This window comes from Cervus elaphus, chromosome 11 (assembly GCF_910594005.1).
Source record: "Cervus elaphus chromosome 11, mCerEla1.1, whole genome shotgun sequence".
In the NCBI taxonomy this organism is placed as follows: Eukaryota; Metazoa; Chordata; class Mammalia; order Artiodactyla; family Cervidae; genus Cervus; species Cervus elaphus.
In genome coordinates this window covers 88,127,162-88,148,347 of record NC_057825.1, presented here as the reverse complement: position 1 = coordinate 88,148,347, position 21,186 = coordinate 88,127,162, and the positions used below count along the sequence as shown (strand labels likewise).

The 21,186-nt window shown below is 36.1% G+C and overlaps 1 protein-coding gene across 3 annotated transcripts in view; it reads left to right on the top strand.

Moving 5' to 3' along the window:
* SLC30A6 (solute carrier family 30 member 6) overlaps positions 1-21,186 on the top strand; it is a 45,198-nt gene that overhangs the window by 6,708 nt on the left and 17,304 nt on the right. The window contains exons 3-13 of one of the 3 annotated variants that reach the window (XM_043918301.1): positions 2,515-2,599; positions 3,571-3,613; positions 5,076-5,141; positions 10,854-10,934; positions 11,429-11,464; positions 12,167-12,261; positions 14,472-14,520; positions 14,832-14,951; positions 17,913-18,015; positions 18,930-18,977; positions 20,353-20,421. In XM_043918301.1, the coding sequence (XP_043774236.1) occupies positions 2,515-2,599; positions 3,571-3,613; positions 5,076-5,141; positions 10,854-10,934; positions 11,429-11,464; positions 12,167-12,261; positions 14,472-14,520; positions 14,832-14,951; positions 17,913-18,015; positions 18,930-18,977; positions 20,353-20,421 (795 nt within the window). Of the gene's footprint in view, positions 1-2,409; positions 2,600-3,570; positions 3,614-5,075; positions 5,142-10,853; positions 10,935-11,428; positions 11,465-12,166; positions 12,262-14,471; positions 14,521-14,831; positions 14,952-17,912; positions 18,016-18,929; positions 18,978-20,352; positions 20,422-21,186 lie in introns of those variants that run through there. The other 2 variants (XM_043918302.1, XM_043918303.1) reach the window with 2 other exon arrangements.

Below are 21,186 nucleotides of genomic sequence, written 5' to 3'. Positions count from 1 at the left end.
CTTATTTGGCCTTCAATGGCATTTGAATCAGTCTTCCTCCTTAAAGCATTTTATTCACTTGAACTCTGAACTGCCACCCTTGTTTTTCCTCCTGCTTACTTCTTGGAAGTGTGAATGTATTAGACACTCAGTCATGTCCGACTCTTTGTGACCCCATGGACTGTAGCCTGCCAGGCTCCTCTATCCATGGGATTCTCTGAGCAAGAATACTAGAGTGGGTTGCTGTGCCCTCCTCCAGGGGATCTTCCTGACCCAGGGATCGAACCCACGTCTCTTATGTCTCCTGCATTGGCAGGCAGGTTCTTACCACTAGTGCCACCTGGCGGGGGGGAGGGGCACTTACTTATTAGTCTTTATTTTAAGTCTCCTTTGTTCCTCTCCTCCCATCTTTCTGACTTCTGAGTTTGGAGTGTCCCAGGACTTACAGAACTCTGGCCTCTCTTGTTTGCCTCATTCCATCTTGGTGACACTTTCACTACCATATGCTGATGACCCTGTATTTATATTTCGGCCTCTACCTTCTTCCCTACCTTCAATTCCTATGTATAATGGCCTTCTCAACATTTTCACCCAAATATCTAATAGCAATCTCAAATTTAGTTAAGATCAAACCTGAACTTTGATTTTCTATCACTTCTTCACCACATGGCTCAGGCCAGAAACCTTAGAGTCACCTTTACCCCTCTCTTTCCTTCACTCCTCACAGCTGTTTTATAAGTAATTCTTGCCGGCTCTATCCTCATAATACCCAGAATCTGACTCTTCTAACACCCACCTTCAAAGCTACCATCATTCCCCACATGGTTTATTGCAAGCACATTCTAAATGGTCTTCCCACTTTCATCCTTGCCCCAGTGCAGTATATTCTAGGTTGAGAAGCTGAATGAGCTTTTTAAAATGAAAGCTAAGTCACTGTTCCATCTCATCTGGACTACATCCCAGCTCTTTTCCCGGCATACATGACACTAAATGTAGCCCCAGACTTCCGCTCACCTCTCTTGTCTAGCTGTCCTCAGCCCCTCTTTTATCTCAAAGTATTTGCACTGTGGTTCCTGTTTTCTCTCTGAGATGTCTGGATGCTTAGCATCTTGGCCTCTTTCAGATTTCTGGTGACATGTCATCTCATCAGAGAGCTCTTTTCTGATCACCCTATCTGAAGAGCAGCTCTTTAATCTTCCCTGACTGTGTTCTGACTATGCTTTTTCTTCCTAGCACTCATCACCGCCTGACTTTATATATTTGCTTCTTGTCTGTCACCCCACCTGGATTATAAGGTCCATGTTTCATTCACTGCTGTATCTCCTGTGCCTCAAATAGTATCTGTTACAAAATAGATACTCAAATGTTTGTTGACTAACAGCTTGACTTGGCCTTAGAACAGCATGTGTTACATGCTTTATCTGCCTTTCTGACTGTTACTGAATCCCTGTCCTGACTAGGCCCCATGTCCAGTCATGTCCTCATTAGGCTTACAGCCCCTCATCCTGTTAACCTGTCATACCAGTTCTCAAGTTTCTAACATCCCCATGTCACCTGCTCTTCTGGTTTTGCTCCTCCTTGAGGAGCAAGTTCGAGAATGGTGTCTCCCATAAATTCATGCTGGTAATTGTTCTTCTTCTCTGCCTTATGATTTCTGTCTCCTGAGTTACCTTCTTATCCTTCTCACTTCTGGTGGTGGTCTTCCTTTCTAGACCTACAGCTTTCATCTGTATTCTAAAACCATCCTATCCCATACCTTACTTGACCTTAGCAATTATATATTTAAACTTAAAATCTCCAAATAACAACCTTTCCACTATTTCATCTCTACTTTGAAACAAGTGTTGGTCTCCCTATGTAGGGATTGGAGCAGAACAAAGTAAAAAACAATTCACTTGATCTCATCTTCCTTTATTTAGAATGCTATTCTTCCTTCCTCTGACTAAATCCTAGCTGTTTCAAGGTGTATCTCAAATTCTCCCTTTTCTGTGAACTTCTAAACTGTGGTAATCTCCTTCTTTAGCAGTCCTGTTTCTTATGACTTATTTGGTAAATAACCAAGCATTGTTCTGTTTTTGGTGGGTGGATGGGCAGGGTAACTTTATTTTGATGTAATTGCAAACTTACAGAAAAGTTATAAGATTAGTATAAGGAATTCCCTTATACCCTTTATTCAGATTCATCAGTTGCTTTATATTTTGCCCCATTTGTTTTATCAGTTTCCATATACATGTTTATAGAGTCAAAATTATATTCAAATGTCATCGTATTTTCTCAACTATTTGAGAATTTATATGTCAGAATTTTTTTTTCTCTTGAATAATTCCCCTTCTCAAATTATCCTTTTAGGTTTATATATTATAATAATAACTTGGTTCATGATTTTTTTTGGAAGTTTTAGAAACTGTAACCCTCTGTTTTTAAAAACAGGTTGTACTTATTCCTTTGAATATTAGAGTATGAATCACAAAACTTGAGTGGACCCAAAGAAGTTTATCAGTGTTGCACAAATAAGAATGGTTTTCCTTTTCACAGTCCTGGAAGATATTGCTCTTTGGTGCAATAAACTTAACATGTACTGGCTTCCTGCTAATGTGGTGCAGCTCCACTAACAGTATAGGTATGTCACTGTTCTTATTTTTATAGAGTTAATTATTAATTTCACTTTTATTGTTCTCATTTTAAATAAAGGTATGTCTTCCTTAACATAGAATATATTATTCTGAAATATAACTTTAAAGATTTAAATGAGGGAATGTATTCCAAAAGTATCTTGTTATGTTCTGTTTTGGCCCTGTCGCTTGGCATGTGGGATGTTAATTCCCCAACCAGGGGTTGATCCCCTGCTCCCTGCGGTGGCAGTGTGGAGTCTTAACTGGGACTGCCAGGGAAGTCCCCCAAAAGTACCTTGTAAACTATAAAATTTGGTTCAATTGCTAGGAATTATTTAAAATGAGCTTCTTCAAAAAATTTAAATCTATTTGAAAAACGGAGATTTCTTTCTATTTTTTGACTGAGATGTAGTTGATTTATGTTATTATATTAGTTTCAGGCGAACAGCATAGTGATTCAGTATTTTTATAGATTATACTCCACTCAGAATCACTATAGGGACTTGGTGAGGAAGGTATATATGAATGCATTTGATTTCATATATAAGTGATACCGTATAGTATTTGTCTTTCTCTGACTTATTTCCCCAAGCAGAATATACTCTAGGGTTCATCCATGTTGCTGCAAATGGCAAAATTCATTCTTTTTTATGAATGAGTAGTATTCCTTCCAGCATATGTGTCTGTTGATGGACACTTGGGTTGCTTCCATATCTTGGCTACTTTAAATACTGCTGCTGTGAACATTGGTTGCATGTATCTTTTTGTGAGGTATTTTTAGTGTGATAGATTAGTTCTTCAATTTATATAGTGTATAAATAAGATTTTGAGGTTTATTGAGTTTTCCTTAAAAAGTAAAACCTCTTAATATCTTTCTTGTGTTTTTAAAAACCTCTTATATTTTTATGTATCATTATTTGTTGTATTTCCTAACTATGGATTCAGTAACATTTCAATCAGTCTTTCTGTTGTTTTGCAGCTTTAACTGCCTATACTTACCTGACCATTTTTGATCTTTTTAGGTAAGTTTTTTTTTTTTTTTTTTTTAGGTAAGTTTTAAAAACTCTCCTTAATGTTTTGAAGCTTATACAGAATTTGTCATCAACTATACTTCATTTAAAAAAAAAGAGAGAGATGTCCGAAGACTTCCCCATTGTTTTACTCCTGACCTTAATTCATGGTTATATGGGTGTGGTTTTTTTTTTTTTTTCTATTTGTTAAAATGTACATATGTGCTTTATGCACATTTCTGTATAAATGTCCTATTTTCAATAAAACAATAAAAATAAAAGAAGAGTTTATTGCACTGAATTTATGAAGTTTTAAGTAAAGGAAAGTAGTCTGTGAAATAAGTAAAATTATCAACATGGATCATGTATACAAATAAACACAATTAGAAGATATGCTGGAAAAAGATATCCCATTTACATAGCAACAGAAAAATACCCAGACATTAGGTCAGTTGCCTACCTATAGATGAGTCAGCTGTGACCAGGGAGCAGGAACATATAAGAGCATACCAGTTCCCACTGGAACTGTGTAGATGGGAAAAGAAATGAGGGATATTAACAACTGCAAAGCATGTATGTGATTGTGAGATCGAGAGACAGCCTGTCGGCTCCTGCTTTTTGGGGACCTTTCGTATTTCCCGTGTGTGTGTGTACAGACGTGACCGAGCGACTCTTTGAGACCCCATGGACTGTAGCCTGCCAGGCTCCTCTGTCCGTGGGGATTCTCCAGGCAAGAATACTGGAGAGGGTTGCCATACCCTCCTCCAGAGGATCTTTCCAACCCGAGATCAAACCCAGGTCTCCCGCATTGTAGGCGGATTCTTTACCGTCTGAGCCACCAGGGAAGCCCCATGTTTCCAATAAAGATTGCAAAGTGCTTGGACAATGATGTCTCCAATATCTGTGCCATAGGTGTGTTATGAGGATGTCTTTTCATCAGTCACATAACTAAATCTTCTTGATGGATCTAAAACAGATAGTTGTTACCTGAATTTCACACTGTAGTAAATTGTTTTAGAGTGAATTTCCACTATACTTGGAAAGCAACCATAACTTTACCTCATCTAGAATATTGTCAAGGTCTTATTAATATTTAGTTTAGCTTTTAACATAGATTAAATAAAGTTTATCAAAGTTGAAATGTTTATGCCTAGAATCAAGTAAATATTGTTATTGTGTTATTTTTTGCAGGCTTAGTTACCATTTAGGTTGGATAACTTACTGAGTAGAGGAAGTATGAGTTTAAAGTATTCTATTTAACTGTCTTAATGGTGTATCATAACTTCTGTTTCTCCCCATGTTAAAACTCACAGTTAGGGTGTTTATTGTGATTAGATTATAAATTATTAGAATAATTTATTAGTCTGTGAACACTGTTAACTTTTAGCAACTTAGGTATTCTGAAAGCTAAATTTCTTTCTGTATGTCCTCTAGCTCTCGTTCTAATGCTGAATTTATTTGCCTTTTTACTTAGTTTGATAACTTGTTTAATAAGTTACTGGGTGATGATGAGGAAACCTAGCCCTGCGTATTCATTTGGGTAAGTTCAATTTACTTTATTTTCTGCTAACTTATTGCTATTAAAATTAGTAGTTAAACTACTAAAGAGCTAGCTTGAATATTTCTAGAAAATAAACATTGCCTGTTTAGTGTGATAGTAATAAATAGTAAAAGTAGATTTTAAAAAGCATCTTCTAAGAGGATTCTAGATAAGAAACATAGGTGTTTAAAATTAAATCATATTGAAGTAAAATGTTCACATTAGGTTCTTTGCTATTTTACAAAACAAATTTTAACATAAAATATTCATTTTAAGGTCTTTGATACTTTGGTAATTTTTTATTTCAGTTAGAGAAAGTACAAAGGATTTTCATGTATGTATCTTCTAGATGTTAAAGTAAGTGGGATACATTTTCACATTAATGCAGTGGTAGAGATGTATTTTTATCATAAGACTAGATTTGTGACAGCAACAGACTGACAAAGATTTTGATATTTCTGTGTCTCTAGTTTAGAAATTGCTGAAAGCTGGAAAGTGATCTTTTATATCAGAGGATTTTTTAAAAAAAATACTTATTCCTTTATTTAGCTGTGCCAAGTCTTAGTTGCAGTATTTGGGATCTAGTTCCCTGACCAGGGATTGAACTCAGGGCACCTGCATTGGGAGTGTGGAGTCTTAGCCACTGAACCACCAGGGAAGTCCTGGATTTTTTTATTATATTAGGAAAAGAAATGAATTCCCTTCAGATGCAAGGAAAGAACTAGAAAGAAAAACTTAACCTTGGTGAAGAAACTGCTGAACCAGACTTAACCTTTCTTTTCCATACCATTCATTGGGATTATATTCTTTTGAACAAAATCAGGTTTTATTTACTTAAATAATAGGACAGAATGAACATGAAATTTTAATGCAAAATGAAGATATTTACGTGTCACTGAAATTTGATAGAGTTGGACTGTTACTATGATAATCATTTGTAAGGAATAGATATCTGTATATGGAAATTTTAACTCTTGAGTCAGGCTTTTGGTGGTGACAGAAATCCAACTCAAACTAATTTGGGAGGGAAATGATAATGTACTTTTTCAAAGTGTGGGAAGACCGAGGTGAGCTGGCATAGGGACACTCAGGACATTGTCTTTCTCTCACCTCAGTGGCCTGCTTTTCTCTGCACGTCAGGTTCGGGTTCTCAGACCACTTTTCTCCACTCTGCTGCAATGATAACTTCTAGCAAGACTTGGAACCTTCTCACCTTCCTCCTAGAGAGGAAAGGACTCTTCCCCAGCTCTAGTTTCGAAAATCATGAGAAAGAGCTGTTGGTTTGTCCACCTTGGTATAGATGTTAGTCTTTTTAGTTCAGCTCCTATGGCCAGGATACAAGGTTTAATAAAGACATGACAGCTCCCATTTTGGTCTCATTGCTTAGAGAATAGGAAACGAGAGAGCAATTAAATATAATTACAGTCAGTTGCATAGCTTGAAGTATCATCTATATCTGGTAATTCCAAAATTCAGTTCTGCAGCACTGAGATTTATCTCATGTCAGTGTTCCTTTCATGCCAGCTTCACATGGATGCCTAATTGATGTCTTAAATTCAAGCTAAATTTCCTGTTTTGTTTTCTTTCCCCAAAATCTGTTCCTCTGCAGTTTTTCCCATCTTAGTAAATACACAGCCACTTAGTTGCTCAGGCAAAATCCTCAATTATTCTCTCATCACCCACATTTATCCATCAGGGGATTATGTCAGGATAATTTACAAACACATCCAGAATCTGCCTCTGCCCCCATTTCTATCTCCAGTACTACCATCGTAACCAAGCTACCTTCATTTCTTGCCGTCGTCAACATCCTGCATCCTAATCCTAACTAGTCCGCATACTTCTGCTTTTACCAACCCTTGTGGTCCATTCTCTGTGAAGCAACCAATGTTTGGTTTTTTTTTAAGCCTAAGTCATGCTATCATTCTACTCCTTAAAAGCATCCAGTTGTTTCCTATCATATAATAAAATCCTGATTCCTTTCCCTTGCTTATAAAGGCTTTGTATGACTTAGACCCAGCCAATTTCTTTTCAAGTTACCATTGTCATGCCCTCTGTCTTTGTGTCTATAATTTGAATATAACTTATTCTTGCTTTAGGATCTTTATACAGACTCTTCTCTTTCCTTGAGTTGCTCTTCACCTGTTTCTTTCAAGATAAGCCCAGTTTTGTTATTCCAGTCTTAATATTACCAAGTGCTAATATCATTAAGTGACTGGGTCCAATTTAAAATGAATTCTAAAATAGATTACCTAGTTAGTCTCTTGTCACATCAGACTGGACTTCCCTGGTGGCTCAGACGGTAAAGATTCTGTCTGCAATGCAGGAGGCCCAGGTTCAATCCCTAGGTTGGGAAGATCCCCTAGAAAAGGGAATGGCAACCCACTCCCAGTCTTCTTGCCTGGAGAATTCCATGGACAGAGGAGCCTGGCAGGCTGCAACCCAGTCCATGGGGTTGCAGACAGTCGGACATGACTGAGTGACTAACACTACGCATCAGACTACTATAATTCTCTGTATAGAACTTATCAGTTATTTGGCTTTTTGTCTTCCCCTTTAAAATATAAATTTCTTGGTAGCACTGGCTGTTATCTTATTCTTTTCTTATATCCTTGTACAGTTCGATGAATTTTAACAGATAAATACACTTGTATAACTACTATCTGAATCATGATATAAACCATTATAAATTCCCCCAAAGCCTCCATTAATGACTTAAGGTTGAGTCAGAGTCAAACGCTGACAAAAGTAACCAGTATTCTGATTGCTGTCATTGCAGATTATTGTTGCCAGTTTTGAAATCATATAAATGGGATTGTAATATGTATCATCATATAGCAGTAATTCATTCTTGTTCTTTGCTCTAATATTCCAATATACCAACATACATTTATATGTTCAACTATTGAAAGAAATTTAGGTAATTTTTAGCTTTTTGTTATTATGAGTAAAACTACATATGCTCATTTTGTACTTTTTTTGGGTATACACATGTGCTCATTTATGTTGGGCATATGTCTTTGAGTGAAGTTACTGTCATAGGACTTGCATATATTCATCATTAGAAGATAGGATAATACCAAGCAGTTTTCCAGAGTGGTTTTGCATTTCTGCTGGCAGTATACATTTCCGCTGGCAGTGTATCTGAGTTCCAGTCGCTTCATGTCCTTACCAACTGTTGGTATCGCCTGTTTTTAAAGGCCATTCTAGGATGTGCAGTGGTATCTCATTGTAGGTTTAAGTTATCTTCTTGATGAATATTGGAACACTTTTTCTTATGTTTATTAGCCATTCAGATTACCCCTTTGCTGAAATGCTTGTTAAAGTGTTTTATCCATTTTTAGACTGGGTTGCTTATTTTTTCTTACTGATCCATAGTTCTTTCTCTTTCATTCTCTTAAAGCTATCTTCTGATGCATGGAAAGTTTTTAATTTCAATGATCAATTCAGTTTATCAGTCTTTTCCTTTATGGTTAGTACTTTTTGTGTACTTGTCAAGAAATCTTAGCCCAAGATCATGAGATAGTCTTCCCTGTCATTAGAAGTTTTACAATTTGACCTTTCACATATAGGCTTAAAAATCAAACTAGAATTTGGTTTTTGTATATGGTTTGAAGTAGAGGTCAAGGCACATTGGTTTCTATACAGCTATTCAATTTGATAAAACATTAATTGAATCAAGGTTTTTATTGCTTTTATGTGCTACTTTTTCATTAATCAAGTAACCATGTGTATGTTGGTCTGTGTCTGGATTTTCCTTTCTCTTCAAGGTGTATTTGTCTGTCTTTGCATTAGTTCTATCCTGTGTTAATTACTGTAGTTTGAAATCTTGTAGTGGTATACTGTAGTGGAAATCTTCCTACTTTGTTCTTTAGACCTTTGCTTTCCTTCACCTTTTATTTCCATGTGTGCCTGTTAGTGTCAGCTTATCAATATCTACAGATAACGTTGCTGCATTTACATAGTTTTTTCATACTCTCCTATAACCCTCTTTTTTTTCTTTTACTTCCTTTCATGTCAGTAAATACATTTGTTATATTTTTAATAATACATAATGGTTTTTTGTTGATTCCAACATTTTTTTATTACCAATAACAATGTGATGTATATCCTTAATTATTTTATTATTTCCTGAATTTTGTACCTCCTGGAATTAAACCAGCTGATTTGAGGAGAAAAAAGTAATGTGATGAACATCCTTAATTATTTATTATCTTTTCTGAACATAATTATTTCCTTGAGAAATTTTAGTGTATGTACATGCTACAAGTGTTGAATGCCATTAAACTATGTATAGTGGTAAAAACCAAGATAAGTAAGACAGCAGTCCATGGCCTCTAGCTGATAGTTTAGGGATAATAAGACATATTCAATTAACTACAATTATATGTAGATGTGACAGGCAGTATCAGTTCAGTTCAGTCGCTCAGTCATGTCTGACTCTTTGCGACCCCATGAACCGCAGCACACCAGACCTCCCTGCCCATCATCAACTCCTGGAGTTTACTCAAACCCATGTCAATTGAGTCGGTGATGCCATCCAACCATCTCATCCTCCGTCGTCCATTTTTCCTCCTGCCTTCAATCTTTCCCAGCATCAGGGTCTTTTCTAAGGAGTCAGCTCTTCGCATGAGGTGGCCAAAGTATTGGAGTTTCAGCTTCAACATCAGTCCTTCCAGTGAACACCCAGAACTGATCTCCTTTAGGGTGGACTGGTTGGATCTCCTTGCAGTCCAAGGGACTCTCAAGAGTCTTCTCCAACACCACAGTTTCAAAACATCAATTCTTTGGTGCTCAGCTTTCTTTATAGTCCAACTCTCACATCCATACATGACTACTGGAAAAACCATAGTCTTGACTAGATGGACCTTTGTTGGCAAAGTAATGTCTGCTTTTTAATATGCTATCTAGGCTGGTCATAACTTTCCTTCCAAGGAGTAAGCGTCTTTTAATTTCATGGCTACATTCACCGTCTGCAGTGATTTTGCAGCCCAGAAAAATAAAGTCAGCCACTGTTTCCACTGTTTCCCCATCTATTTGCCATGAAGTGATGGGACCGGATGCCATGATCTTAGTTTTCTGAATGTTGAGCTTTAAGCCAACTTTTTCACTCTCCTCTTTATAATAGTGGTTAAAACAAAATGGAGTTACAGATAAATAGCCTGGAGACAAAGATTGAGAAGATGCAAGAAATGTTTAATAAGGACCTAGAAGAAATAAAAAAGAGTCAATAGTGGTTAAAGTCATGAATGCTAGAGCCAAAGTGTCTGAGTTTGAAAATCTCTGACTCTTCCACTTGCTAGCTATATGACTCTGAACAGTTACTGTTCCTCTTGGGCTTCAAGTTCTTTATCTCTTACTTATTTATTTTTTTAAAGTGGATAGAATAACCCTCATAAGGATTTAGATGAGGTAATGTGTTAAGTACTTTGACTGGTATCTAACATAAGATGGGTCAATTAAGTGTTAGCTGTTATTATGATAATGAATATTTCTAGAGAATAAAAGCCATAGAGAATATATGTTGTATAAATAGGCACTCTTTCTAAAATCTAAGGTACTCACTGTTTATTATCATTCTAGACACTAGACTTTTTAAACAGTGTTTGGCTTATAGTAGTTAGAATTGTAGTGAGTGAGTAAATGTGTTTTAGAGATGCTAGTTTGTGAATTGAAAAAATTATGCTAATTTAATTAATTTTCCAATTTCAGATTTGAAAGATTAGAAGTCCTGGCTGTATTTGCCTCCACAGTCTTGGCACAGTTGGGAGCTCTCTTTATTTTAAAAGAAAGGTACATTCGTGTACGATGTTACTGTCACTGCAAATTCTACCTCTGCTACCTTTGGAACTATGAAAGAATCCAGTGAGACATTCTGGTTAAAAGGGTATACAAATTAATATGAGCAATGCTGGAGATTTGATAATACAGTTTTTTCATGTTTCAGACTTTTCTCCCTCTTTATACCCTTCTTTTATTACCTTTGATACTACTAAGTCCAGTCATAAGTAGATGTGACTAAAAGGAAGAGATTCAGTCAGACATGTTTTAATGCTTAGTATAAACCCAAAAGCAGGTTTGTTAGAGAAAGATTAGACATTGCACCTTGAGGATAATTTGTGGCTCTGCTTGTCTCATCACTGCTTCTGCTGCTGCTGCTAAGTCACTTCAACTAGTAATCAACAGGTCATATTTAAAAGTTTTGTGAATTTATTAGATTAATTATGTATTTAATAAATTTTTTAAACTTGATTATTTAATACATTAACATTATTTCTTTCTTTTAGCGCAGAACGCTTTTTGGAGCAGCCTGAGATACACACGTAAGATTCTGCTTTTGACATATAACATACTATTAAGTTTGATTCCCAGTGATTAATTGGTGTATTATGAAATAATGATTACTTTGGCCCATACTAGAGTTCAGAGTGTCATAATATATATTTCAAAAGCAAATTCCCCAAATCCAAAGACTCCTTCTTTTCACCCTTAACTGTTCCCAAGCCCCTGCGTTTTTATACTGAACAGAAAGGCCTCTCCAGTGTGATGTCGGGTCGCTGAGTATTTCCAAACCCAGGTGAACATGCTAAACCAGCCCTGTCTTGTCTTCTATAATTTGGATCCCCCCAATCTTTTAGTACCACCTCTAGAAGAGATGGAAATGTTATTATCTATGACATAGTTGCTAACTCTGTGGACCTATTCTGATCAGTTTCATTCAGGGCAGTTTGACTTAACCAGCAGACTATAAACCAAATATCTGTAGCATTTCTAAAAATTTATAACAGCAATTACCTGTAAGAAGATACTGTTAATGCTAAGGGTCTTTTTTGGAGGGATGGGGATCCCATGTAAGATGGAGCAACCATGCAGAACATGGGTCATGGAGCTAGAAACCAAGTTCAAATTCTGAATCTGCAAATACTGAAGCAGACCACTCTGCTTCCTCATCTCCTAGTCTCACTACATGCTGAAATTACATTTTAATATTACCAAGAAAAAAATAACAGTGTTATTCTTTTTAGGGGAAGATTATTAGTTGGTACTTTTGTGGCTCTTTCCTTCAACTTGTTCACAATGCTTTCAATTCGGAATAAACCTTTTGCTTATGTTTCTGAAGGTATGTTTTTGTTTACTATGAATAAAAATCCAATTAATTTCTCATAACAACAAGTCTTTTGCTTGTTTCATTAATTCATAAATCAATGAGAAAGTGTATCCTGAGGAAAAGAGGACTACCTACCCCTAAAGTTCTAAAGTCTTCAGAAAATTATGAAGCAGAAAATTAAGAAATAGAATCTAACTTTTTAAGCTTTAACATATTCCTTAAAAACAAGCAGAAATGACATATTAAATTACATGAGATAAAAAATTATATTTACCAGATAACATGAATGAAATTTTAAGTGTATAAACTACCTAAGAACGCATTTTAGAAGCATCAGTGTACATAGACTAGTTGATGTGCTCATTGCAAATAATTGTATTTTGTTAATTAACTTTGTTCCCAGGAACACTCTGGGACGATGATGGGTGGGCATTTATTTGAAAGTAGCCAAATTTTAGTCCTTTTGATAAATTCTTTTACTTTCGAGTCTTTAAAAGTTCAGGTAGAATTTTTCATGTTAGTGGTCTAAGTTATTGACGTTTTTCACTAATTTCAGTGTTTTGGCATCCTACTCCCCCATGCCAGGTTAACCAGGTTGGACGCTGGGGGAGTTTTACCTCGCTTTACACTGAGGCAAAAACAGAGGTGGGCTGTGTACACACACCTGCACTGTGAAGGAAGAAGAGGGGAGGTCTTTTTAAGTCACACTGACTTGGATAGCAAGATAACCAGGGGAAGAAAGCTTTCTGAAATACCCATTCAAGCTTAAACAACTTCCTAAGTGTCATGAAGTATGAGTTGTATTTTATGAATTAGAGTTTAAGAATTACTGCATAAACTAGAAAATTAAATAATGATATTTATGATCATCAGAGTTATTTTGAAAAAACTTTATTAAAATACTGTTATACTCATTCTTGAAATTTTAAGATGGTACAAAGATTTAGAAACTATGTTTCCCTGAAGAGTAGAAAGATACAAGAAGGAAACAGTACTGGTAATCTCATGAGCCAGAGATAATGTCTATTAACATGTCTGTTTTGTTCCTTTATTTTTTGTTCTGTGCACATATGTATTTTTTTTACATACTTAGAATTGGATCAGTTAAAAATTTTATGTTTGGCTTTTTTCATTCAACTTTTCATCTTGAATATTGCCTGTCATTAAATAATCTTTGAAAAATAATTTTTGAATGCTTGCATAACATTTTGTCATGAATATTTTAAAAAACTAGTCTACTGTACATTTTCAACTTTTCCTTTTAGCTGTAACCACCTTTTTTCTATCAAATTTCTTGTATGCATTTCTAATCTTCTCAGAGAAAAAATTATAAATGGGTTAAAGATACAGTATTTGTTTAAGTGTTTGATATATTTTGCCAGGTTTATTTCCAGAAAAATCATCTAGTTTGTATTTTTATTAGCTGGAAATAAAAGTTTGCAGAAACATCAAGATTTACAACATGAGTTGAAATTTGAGTGAAAAATAGTTTAAAGCACTTTCTGCCAGGCACTGTGCTCAATATTTATACAGAACCCATTTAATTCCTCCTATAACCATATAAGATAAATCATTTTACTCTCCTCACTTTACACTGAGGCACTGGGAGATTTAGTCACTTGTCTCAGGCTATATATCTAGTCAAGGGCAGGGTTGAGGTTGAAGCCAGATATTCTGGCATCAGAGTCTGCTTTAACTGCTGTTCTGGGCCACTTTTTATATGGCTTGCCAATCTTTTCTACATCATGGTGCATATAAATGAGAATTTCTGTAGCACCCTGGGGTAAATGTAAGAGTATGCTTGCACCTGGAGGCTACATGTCCTGGGTCAGTCCCTGACTGGCATCTGCATGTAGCCAGATACCTGGCCTCTCAGAGCTAAGAGAGTTAGTAATTGGTGAACCTGCAACTCATTCTCAACACACTGGTTAGGAAGCTGTGCTTTGCAGTATAATAAGCCTTTAAAGCTTCAAATTAATAGTAACGATGACATATGTAAGTTCATTGATTCCATCAGATCAGCTATGTACTGTAGTTGAAACTACTTTTCATTTAGTATCCTAAAGGCATAAAAAAGAAAAAAGTTCTAGATATAATGTATCCCTTTGTAGTGTTACATAGTCATCATGAAATTTATTTTTTAAATTTAAGAATCAAGTATTTCTGGTAATCTAATAATTGTTTCTGGTAATTTTGATAATTTAAGTATTTTCTTTTTAAAGCTGCTAGTACGAGTTGGCTTCAAGAGCATGTTGCAGACCTTAGTCGAAGGTGAGATGTTTGGGGTTTCATAAAATTCATATTGTTAAAGGAATGCACAGGAAGCACATCTGTTATGGGAACTTAACATTATTCATTGCCGCGGTTACTAAATGAATCTCACAGATCAGATTCTTCTTTTTCCTTCACTTTTTCTTATTTTTTAATTGATGATACAAAAGAGAACTTTACAAGTGAGAGATTTGTTCCCAAATCCTCTTTGTTAAACAATTTATGATACTAAAATACAAGTCATCTTTTATACAGTTTTCATTATTATTACATAAGTTTTACTAAAGAATACTCTTTTTGTTTTTTCTTAGCGTGTGTGGAATTATTCCAGGACTTAGCAGTATCTTCCTTCCCCGAATGAATCCATTTGTTTTGATTGATCTTGCTGGAGCATTTGCTCTTTGTATTACTTATATGCTAATTGAAATTAAGTAAGTATTTTTTATTGCTCTCAAATGGATTTCTGTTCCTGGGGCCTGATTTTTAATGCATGATGATTAAGTTTATAGCATGTTTATGACCTGTGCTACTTTGGTCGAGTCTTGTCCTCAAGTGTCTTCATCTGAAAAATTAAGGGGATTGGATTCAATAAGAAATCTTCACTACAATCTATAATGCAGATAGGAAAGCTATTTAAATTCCCTTCTGCTGGCCAGATGAGTGAAACAGAGAAGAGGAGAGTAAGAGACACATCAATCACAGCTACTGTTGCTGAATGAGGAAAGAGGAGTAGATGTGAACCGATTTTTTTTTAAAAAGCAAGCCTATTAAGAAACAGTCTTTAGCAAGCTTAAGTTTAATGCTATAACATTATTCTTTGACTCCCTACCCTTTTGCCTTTTTCTATCTTTGTGTGATTCCTTCACTTTATTTCTAGCCCAGATCTCTGTTGAATTCCAAAAAGCAATCTTCTGTTCATGTCCACCTTGACTGAACCTGTTTTCCCCATCCCGTAAACTGCTTTTATCTGTATTTCCTGTGAGAGTGAGTGCTACTACCATTCACTTGCTACTATGCATTCTGCTTTTTTTTTTGCTCGTTTCAATTTTATTTATTTATGTATGGCTGCACTGGGTCTTTATTGCTTCGTAGGCTTTTCTCTGGTTGTGGTGAGTGGGGCCTAGTTGTGGTGCTCAGGCCTCTCATTGCAGTGGCGTCTCTTGTTGTGGCGCATGGGCTCTAGGGTGCACGGGCTTCAGTAGTTGCGGCTCATAGGCTCAGCAGTCGCGGTGCATGGTCTTAGTTCTTCTGCAGCATGTGGGATCACCCTGGATCAGGGGTCAAACCCATGTCTCCTGCATCGGCAGACAGATTCTTTACCCCTGAACCACCAGGGAAGCCCTGCTTTCCACTTTTAAATTGTACAAAAAACATACATAAAATAAGTTTACCATTTTAGCCATTTTCAAACATACAGTTTAGTATGTTCACAGGCATTAGGTACATTCACTTTATTGTACAACCATCATCATGATTCATCTACAGAACTTTTTTATCTTCCCCAGCTGAACCTGTACCCATTAAATAACTTTGACCCATCAGCCTCCTTCCAGCCCCTGGCAACCACTATTCCACTTTCTGTGGCTATGAAGTATTCTGAGTATTTGATTTAAATGAAATAATATGTATTTGTCCTTTTGTATCTGGCTTATTTCACTTAGCATAATGTCCTCAAGGTCCATCCATGTCAGAAATGGCAGGATTTCCTTCTTAGGACTGAATAATATTCCATTAGTGTACATATTTATGTGTATATATATATATATGTATATATGCCACATGGGGTGTCCCTGATAGCTCAGTTGGTAAAGAATCCACCTGCAATGCAGGAGACCCCAGTTTAATTTCTGGGAAGATCTGCTGGAGAAGGGATAGGCTACCCACTCCATTATTCTTGGGCTTCCCTCATGGCTCAGCTGGTAAAGAATCCACCTGCAGTGCAGGAGACCTGGGTTCGATCCCTGGAGAAGGGAAAGGCTACCCACTCCGGTATTCTGGCCTGGAGAATTACGTGGACTGTATAGTCCTTGGGGTCGCAAAGAGTCAGACATGACTGAGCGACTTGCACTTTCACTTTCTGTGTGCCACATTTTTACTTTATCCATTTGTCAACAAGCATGTAGGTTGTTTCCATGTCTTGGCTGTTGTAAATGATAGTCTTGTCTCCTACTCTTCTTTACTCTTTCCTTTTAATTTTTATCTTTCCCTTCTTCCCATTCTGTTCCCTAAATTGAGGGCTTCATCATCATTTCCTTGACCTAATTAGAATAGTCTTCTGATCTCAAAATTTTTCTTCTCACACATCTTTAGTTACCTGCTATTTTGCTACTGAAGTGATCATTAAAAGTTGCAAATCTAGACATAATATTTTCCTGTTTCAAAATCCTCTTCTTTGTATACTTAACAAAATTAAAAGTTGTTAGTATGATGAAGCCTCTACCAACCTTACTAGCCATCCATCTGCCTATACTTAACTGTTCATAGTTTCTTCACTGCATTAGGGTTTTCATGCCCTTGCACATTCTGCTTTCACTGTCTACAATATCTTGCCCCCATCATCTTGGCCATCTTTGAAGTTTCAGATCAGATGTCACCTCTTTTTTATTTAGCCTTTCTGGATTATCCTACCCCTGTAGGCTCACCACTCCTTTGTGCAGCCATGATACCCTGTAGGACTTCTCCTTTGTACTCAAAGTCATTTCTTGTCTTTTTCACATGGGTGTTTCCTTCCATTTCAAAGGCAGGAACTATGTCTTTACTCGTGTTTCTATTCCCAGCTTACAGGAAAAAGTGAAAAAGAGGACATGATGAGCTTGTAACCTTCGGCGTTTTTGGTCTCTCTTGTTAGTAGACCTGGGAACTACTGATGAGCTACTGATTCAGCCCCAGTGTTTACTGTCACAAGTTCTTAAGAATCTCATCTTATGAAATTCCTGGGGAATTTGAAATTTTTTAATACTAATTATTGGAAAGTTACTGTTTACAGCAAATTGATAGAATCACAGATGAATTCCATTGGTCTTTATCAGAAATTACTAGTCAAAAAAAAAAAGAAATTACTAGTTAAAGGTTTTTATTTGTTGCAGCAAATAAATATATACGACATATTTGCACTTGACAAGTAGATTAAAAGTACATTGTGGGGAAATATATATTTTTCTTCATCATCTCTCTTCACACTAATTAACATAATTATTAGTTATTTTCCCTTAAACTTTGGCAAGAGAGGATTCTGAAAACTTTCTTTTTTCCTTTGAGATGCTCTCATTGCAGTAGTGGTCAGCTGTGGTAAAATAGTCCTGTTGCTTGAGATAATTAAAGTTTGGTGGATTAAATTGTAGGAAGCCTAGTGAAGGATACATTTAAGATTTAGAATTGTTTTTTCTTTTTAGTAATTATTTTGCTGTAGACACTGCGTCAGCCATTGCCATTGCTCTGATGACATTTGGCACCATGTATCCCATGAGCGTGTACAGTGGGAAAGTATTACTCCAGGTAATGGTCGTCTTTCAGTATGCATGCTTAAAATTAGCTATGTTCTTTTACCAAATTATAAAAATAAATGTGTTCTTCTGCCAGATTATGAAATTTTTAGCTACTGGAGGGTCCTGTTGGAGATGAAGCCAAACAATAACCTCTGAAATTTGTGTAGTAAAAACCAGATGAAATTATATTGGTGTACAAAATAGATACAAATGAGTCTTCATATATTTATATATAAGACAAGAGCATAAATGAGAAACGTCTCTAATAATATTTCAAGTAAAAACAATATTAGTTATAATCTCTTTAGATACTTATTTTCCCCTCATAAATGTGTTTTGGCTATTATATAATCCAGTTATGATTGTTTTCTTATTTCCTGTCCTTGAATTAGTGAGACTTCTAAATTTCAAACTTAAAAAACAAGAAATCACTCCTTATTGAAACAATAGGAACACCTGTAGACAGCACCTGACTAGAAAGATGGTTTCCCAGGACAGGTGAATATATAGGCAGTGCTTCTCCCTATGCCTTTTCCACATATCTTTTCTAAAATGTATGGGTTGTATCTCCCTCTCCAGAAGCAACAATAACAATAAAATATTAGTTTACTAGTGCTATGTCTTATACGAAGTTTTACTTTCTTAAAGATTTTTTTGTTGATTTGTTGCTTCTTTAAGGCTTATTTGGTTACAGAAATAGCAGCTTCTTTGTAAGATAAGAAATAAGCCTGGGTGGATTCCTGATGTTGCTTTATAAGTGAGTCAGTTGAAACCTCTCTTTCCTAAACCATGTGAAGGCACTTGTGAAACAAAGCCAAGGCTGGTATAAAATGCATGGTTTTTTTTTTACTGTCAGGATCACTGTTGCAAAAGTTTTTTCTCTCTCTAGAATTCATGTTCTATTTTACTTTTTTTCCCCCCCAGACAACACCACCCCATGTTATTGGTCAGTTGGACAAACTTATCAGAGAGGTAAGATGAAATAATAAATAAAATCATTTAAATTTATGATTAGAGAATTCAAAGAGTGGGTACAAATAATTTCAAGCTCTTTCTAGAATTTTAGGGAAGTTTATGTAACATAGTGACAAAAATAGAGAAATTTGACCACTTGCTCAGTCTGGGAGCCAGATTCACTTGAAATAAACGTAGAAGGTAATTGTCTAAAGACCACACTGTTTGTTATAAAGAGCTATGAATTGTATGAAAGTGAAGTAGCTCAGTCGTGTCCAACTCTTTGTGACCCCATGGACTATAGCCTACCACGCTCCTCTGTCCATGGGATTTTCTAGGCAAGAGTACTGGAGTGGGTTGCCATTTCCTTCTCCAGAGGATCTTCCCGACCCAGGGGTCAAACTCAGGTCTCCCGCATTGTAGGCAGATGCTTTACCAACTGAACCACCAGGGAAGCCTGAGTTGTATGAGTCTATATTCAAACCTGGGCTTCCCAGGTGACTCAGTGGTAAAGAATCCAACTGCCAATGCAGGAGACACAGGAGATGCAGCTTTGATCCCTGGGTCGGGAGGATCCCCTGGAGGAGGAAGTGGCAACCCACTCCATTCTTGCTGGGGAAATTCCATTGACGGAGGAGGCTATAGTCCATGGGATCACAAAGAGTCGGACAAGACTGAGCACGCACACACACAAAGCATATTCAAACTTAGGATTTTGATTAAGTCAGAGGCCATGTTTACATGGTGATTGCTTCACTACATAGTAAGTTTTGATTCTGTATTGTTATAAAATTCCACCTGTTAACTAATGAAGGAATAAGATAATCAAATTATTTGAATGTTGAGAGTAAGTAAAACTATTGGTTGTCACTATCACAGAGGCCACTTTGATCAATGTAGTTGACCACTTGTCTCAGCTACTCAGTCTATGCCACTGTACCAATGGGCTACACATTGTCCTTGGAGTTTCCTTTTGGTTCAAATCCAAATAACATCCTGTGTTGTACAGAAATGTATTGAAAGAGAATCCAGAGAAAAAAATGATTGAGAAGACAATAATTCTGATACTCAAGTACTAGATATAAACATACTGTATTAATAAAATGAAAAGAACTACACACTGTTGAACAAGGTGTGGGTGAGGAAAGTAAAGACCTACTTCTAGAGAGGTTGGTGCAGATAAGAAACTGGGAAAAGAAAAAAAGACCCTGGCTCAGTATGGAACAAGAAGAAATGATATCTTGAGTGAATGGTATGGCACTTCTTTTGGCTAACGAGTGTCTTCATGCAGGGTTTGACCATGTCATTCCTAGGTGTAGAGCAAGTCCATAATTTGACTGAGTTGTTTTGGATATGTCAAATACAGAAACCCTATTTCTATGTTTTTGATTAGGTATCTACCTTGGATGGAGTTTTGGAAGTCCGAAATGAGCATTTTTGGACCCTAGGTTTTGGCTCATTGGTATGCTTTCTATGTATTACTTTAGTTATATTTTAAACCATAGTTTATAATTTTTAGTCTCTTTACCAGCTCCCTCATGACTCAGCTGGTAAAGAATCTGCCTGCAATGTGGGAGACATGGATTCGATCCCTGGGTTGGGAAGATCCCCTGAAGAAGAGAAAGGCTACCCACACCGGTATTTTGGCCTGGAGAAATTCCATGGACTATATATATTACTTTAGTTATAATTTAAAACATAGTTTATAATTTTTAAAACTGAAAAAAGTGTTTCTTTAAAATTTTTATAGATCCTTTGATTCCCATTACTTTTCAATAGAGTAAAATATGTAGATGTGTTCAGTAGCCTAATTGAGATTAATTAAGGGATGTTTTTCTTCATTTTTTTCCTTTCAAATTAAATGATCTTAATACTGGGCTGTTCAAAAGAGAAAAATCTATAGTCAGGCATTCCTAAATATGAAAATGTTGCAAAACTAAAATGTGCAATTACTTTCTTTTTTATTGCAGTTCTGATTTTGGAGATTTTTGCTGAATATTTTAAAGAGTTATAATAATAGCTGCTTCAGCATAAAATTCCATCTTTTTCTAATCCACTTTTGACCTCATTACCAGAGATTTTGTTATGGCATGATTTTATTCCTATGTCAAGAAAGTGCCCAGAAAAAAAAATTGAAACAACCATAATCCTATCATGCGAAGAAAACTGCCATTGATTTTTTGGTGTTAATACTTACATACTTAAACTCTTTAGAAAATGAGGTCAT